This window comes from Danio rerio, chromosome 1 (genome assembly GCF_052040795.2).
Source record: "Danio rerio strain M-AB ecotype USA chromosome 1, GRCz13ab, whole genome shotgun sequence".
Lineage (NCBI taxonomy): Eukaryota > Metazoa > Chordata > Actinopteri > Cypriniformes > Danionidae > Danio > Danio rerio.
This window is the reverse complement of record NC_141021.1, coordinates 7475001-7478782: the sequence shown is the minus strand read 5'-3', so window position 1 is coordinate 7478782 and position 3782 is coordinate 7475001. Positions and strand designations below refer to the sequence as shown.

General features: G+C 39.4%; 1 protein-coding gene across 3 annotated transcripts in view; it reads right to left on the bottom strand.

Moving 5' to 3' along the window:
- Window positions 1–85: 85 nt before the first annotated feature.
- fastkd2 (FASTK mitochondrial RNA regulator 2) overlaps window positions 86–3782 on the bottom strand; it is a 19583-nt gene continuing 15886 nt past the window's right edge. The window contains exons 13-14 of one of the 3 annotated variants that reach the window (XR_015476131.1): window positions 2357–2497; window positions 86–350 (exon numbers count right to left, since the gene is read on the bottom strand). Coding sequence is in view for 2 of the 3 variants with exons in the window: in XM_087236636.1 (XP_087092762.1) it covers window positions 222–350; window positions 2357–2448 (221 nt within the window). In the remaining variant the exon portion in view is untranslated. The remainder of the gene's footprint in view (window positions 351–2356; window positions 2498–3782) is intronic. The other 2 variants (XM_087236636.1, XM_087236637.1) reach the window with 2 other exon arrangements.

Here is a 3782-nt window from a genome sequence, read left to right as displayed (position 1 = left end):
GGAGATCGAGACACAAACACAAATCAAATAATCCAAAAGTCACACATCGCCATCAAGTGGTCAAGCATGAAAATGCAAATCAATGTCTTTTTAAATTATTTTTATTAAAACATTTCAGTGCATATTTATTCTTTCTTTTGTTTGAGTTTTCATCTTGTGTTTGGAGGGAAAAACATAACAGTACAATATTAATAGTATACAATGCATCTGTATTAAAATAGTTATGAAATGTCCTCTGTTTGTTGGCTGTTGTTTGATATTTTCTGCGATTCGTGTGCTGGAAAAATGAGTGTCCGTAGCATCTTGATCTTCTCCTCCTCAGTTTTAGAGTTCAGCTCATTGATGGAAACCTAAAATTGATGAGATATAAATAGAAATATGACTGAGTGAGAATAGTTGGATAAATCACTCTAAGCATGAATCACTCCAAATAATATGTAAAAGAGTGTTCAAAGAGTGTTGTTTGGTTCATTTGATCCAGAGTAAAAACTAAATTGATAAATAAATAATAATAATAATAAATTATATATATATATATATATATATATATATATATATATATATATATATATATATATAATTAAATAATAAAAATATAAAATATATATTAGAGCTCAAAAATAGCGACCAGGGTGCAAGATGCTCATCGGGACAGCAGACAGGATCGTTACTGGCCCGATCCAAAGACTATAGAATGCACAAAACATATCACTAGTATAGTTTTGAATGGGGAAAAGTGTAACGGTCAATATGAAGAATCCCCTTGTTAAGTGTGACGTCAAGCAAAGCGGCTTCCGGGTCCAAGGGCTCTATTCAACTGAATAGGGAGACTCATGAAATGGTAATAATAAACTTTTACAAAGCACTTTAATGCTTTCGAAAATCACGATCGCAATATATATGTCCATGCCTAATATCCGATGGCCAGAAAGTGATAAATTTTTTTATAAATTGTAAAATTTTTGGTATTTGTTATGCAGCAAGTCCAGAGATTGTTGTGTACACTACGATTTTATATAAAATTTACTTTAATGTGTGACAGGAATAAAACGCGATCATAAACGAATGACTTCTCCACTCAAATGAATAGCGGCTTGGACCCGGAAACAGTATACGTACGTCACAAACACGTCACCACTTAACAAGCGGATAAAGCCCTGCCTGCTAATACAGGAGCCAATCATCAATCTCTATAGACTAATGCCTAGTTCAGACTGTGTAATTTTAGCCCCGATTTTGGCTCGCCGACAGGTTTTGAGAAATCGCCGACAAATGCCTGAAATCACAGGCAAATCGCTGCTCGTGCACGTGAGCGACAATCACACAGTATAAACGATCAGAGACGCGATCTGAGAGAATCGCCGATGAGTCGCCGATGCCTGCGAGATATTTGGCGTGCTGAATATCTGGAGGTGTCGGCGATTCAAATCATGCCGTGTGAATTGAGTTTCAACTGAAAATAACATCAGCGATTGCCTACAGCCAATGAGAGAGCAGCTTTCACTTGTGTGTGCGTGTGTACCTGCTGCAGGCCAGCGGGAGGCTGGGGGAAAAGTTAAAAGCGCTCTTTTTCGGTTTATTTGGACCCACGAAATGGAGGAAAACTAGTGGAGGTTTGACAGGACTCAGGAGCAACCGTGTCTGTTTGACGTTTCATACAGAAAGAAATTAGTTTATTATCAACGTTGAGGAGAAATGGCTAATTCCCTTTAAACCCAGGTTCATGTTCTACCCCAAAACATGTTCATGTTCTACCCCATTAAAGGCTTCTTTCTCATTATGTAGTTAATAACAAAAGACATACTACATGTTTTTGGCTGTGAGACGTAGTTTGGACGAAGTTGTCGGCGATTCTCCCTATAGTAAAGTCATGCAATGTGAATGTCCATGTCGCCGAACCATCTTGCAGTGTAAACAAAGCAGCGACGAAACACTAGCCCAGATAGTCATGCAGTGTGAAAACATCTGTGACGCGACTAGTTTGAAAATCATGCAGTCTGAACTCGGCATTAGGATTCTCCAGGGGAAAAGCTCGGACCAGACATGGGCTTCTACAGCAGTTTAGTGGTCAACAAACACACTGGAATCTCAGCGAATACTTGCTTCACAGACACGAGTAATATATCGACATAAAGCTTGAAATATGTCCTTTTAAATGAATCACATGCACTTGAAAACAACAGTTTTTTGGTTTTGCAATCTGTATGAAACAAACACGAGGTACAGTCTGTGCTGTCAAATGCACACCACAATAACTACTTAAACGGCCACTTTGTTTAAATTGAACCAAGTGTGAACAAACACTTCAAAAATAATAACACGACTATTAGTGCACGGACAGAATTAACACACTTACCAAGACAGGTTGATAACCCAGTTTTTCAAGATGGCGAAGTTTCATAACCAAGCTGGCTCGAGGATGCGTCGTACCGAAGCAAAAGGAATTAGGTTGAGCTAGGCTTGGGCGGTATTACGGTATTATGGTATACCGCGGGATCTAAAAATAGCAACGGTGTCAGTTTCAATACCGTTATACCGTCATAAAATATTAAATATCCTTTATTTAATGCCTACAAAAACGTATGTGTGATTGTCATCACGGCACAGTGTGGAGGAGAGAGGGAGAGGAAGGGGGAGAGGGAGGGAGAGAAGGGGGAGAGGGAGGGGGAGAGGTGACGTGACGAGTCGCGCTTCAAAGTGTCCTGCAGTTTGGGAGTTTCGACTGAACAGAAGGGAGACGTGGTTAATATGAACGAGAGGTCTGCATTAGAGCTAAAGATCTTTGACCGAACCCGGCGAGACCCGAAAAAATCCAAATCCCTGCATTAAAATCCATCCCTGCAAAGGTGAAACAAATGATGACGAAGTAGTAAAAAAAGAGAATTTTGACGGCGGTCAAGTCAGTCACTAGCTCAGAAGGAGCGGTTATTCCAGCCGCAGGTATTTCGCGGTCGCTCATACACTGCGTATTACGGTAGAGCCCTAAACCGCAAGCTGACAGGTAAAAAGAAGAGGCCATTCGCTAAAGTGAAACTGCTGTCATGCAAAATTAAATGCATGTTCCTGACTGGTAGAAGATGAACAAACAATCCTACCAAAAACTTGCAAAATCAGCCGGATCAGAACTCTGCATCTCGACCTGTAGCCGCAGGAAAGGGTGTTCAGTGCTGCTGGACGCAGCATGAGTGAGAGACTGCGCTAAAGCCAGTGGATTTAATAATGTTCCTCCACAAACACACGTAGCCTAATCTTGGTGCGTAAATGGTTTTTGAATTATAAATAAATATTAATTAAACCATATAATCATAATGTAGACAGAGTATACAGGCTAATGGTGGCATTATTCTTTTATTATTCAGCTTCACCGCCGCCTTAATGCCAGATTGTGAAGAGAAGTGGAGAAACACATCTTGCACAGCCTTTATCTTAATTTCGTTATTGCCAAAATACCCATCATCATTTAGAGTTTATTTTAATTTGATTTGTTAAGCAAGATTTATTTTCATTGGTGTGTAGGCTAATTTAAAGGCTAAGTGCATGTACCTAGACCTATAGAGTGCTGAGATGTTACGATGTTACAGCTGTAGGACTTATTTTATTTCTTTGTTCCAACTTTCAAGTGGCCTATAGTCTACGCTTGTTACGAATAAATGATGTTAAAACATATAAATGACTCATTCTTGAAAAAAATGCATTAGAGCTGTGTGCATGAGCACATTTTAATGTAGGCTGTGAACGGGTTTGGGCTGTATAAAGCTGTCAATCAAAATGTACCTGTCGGA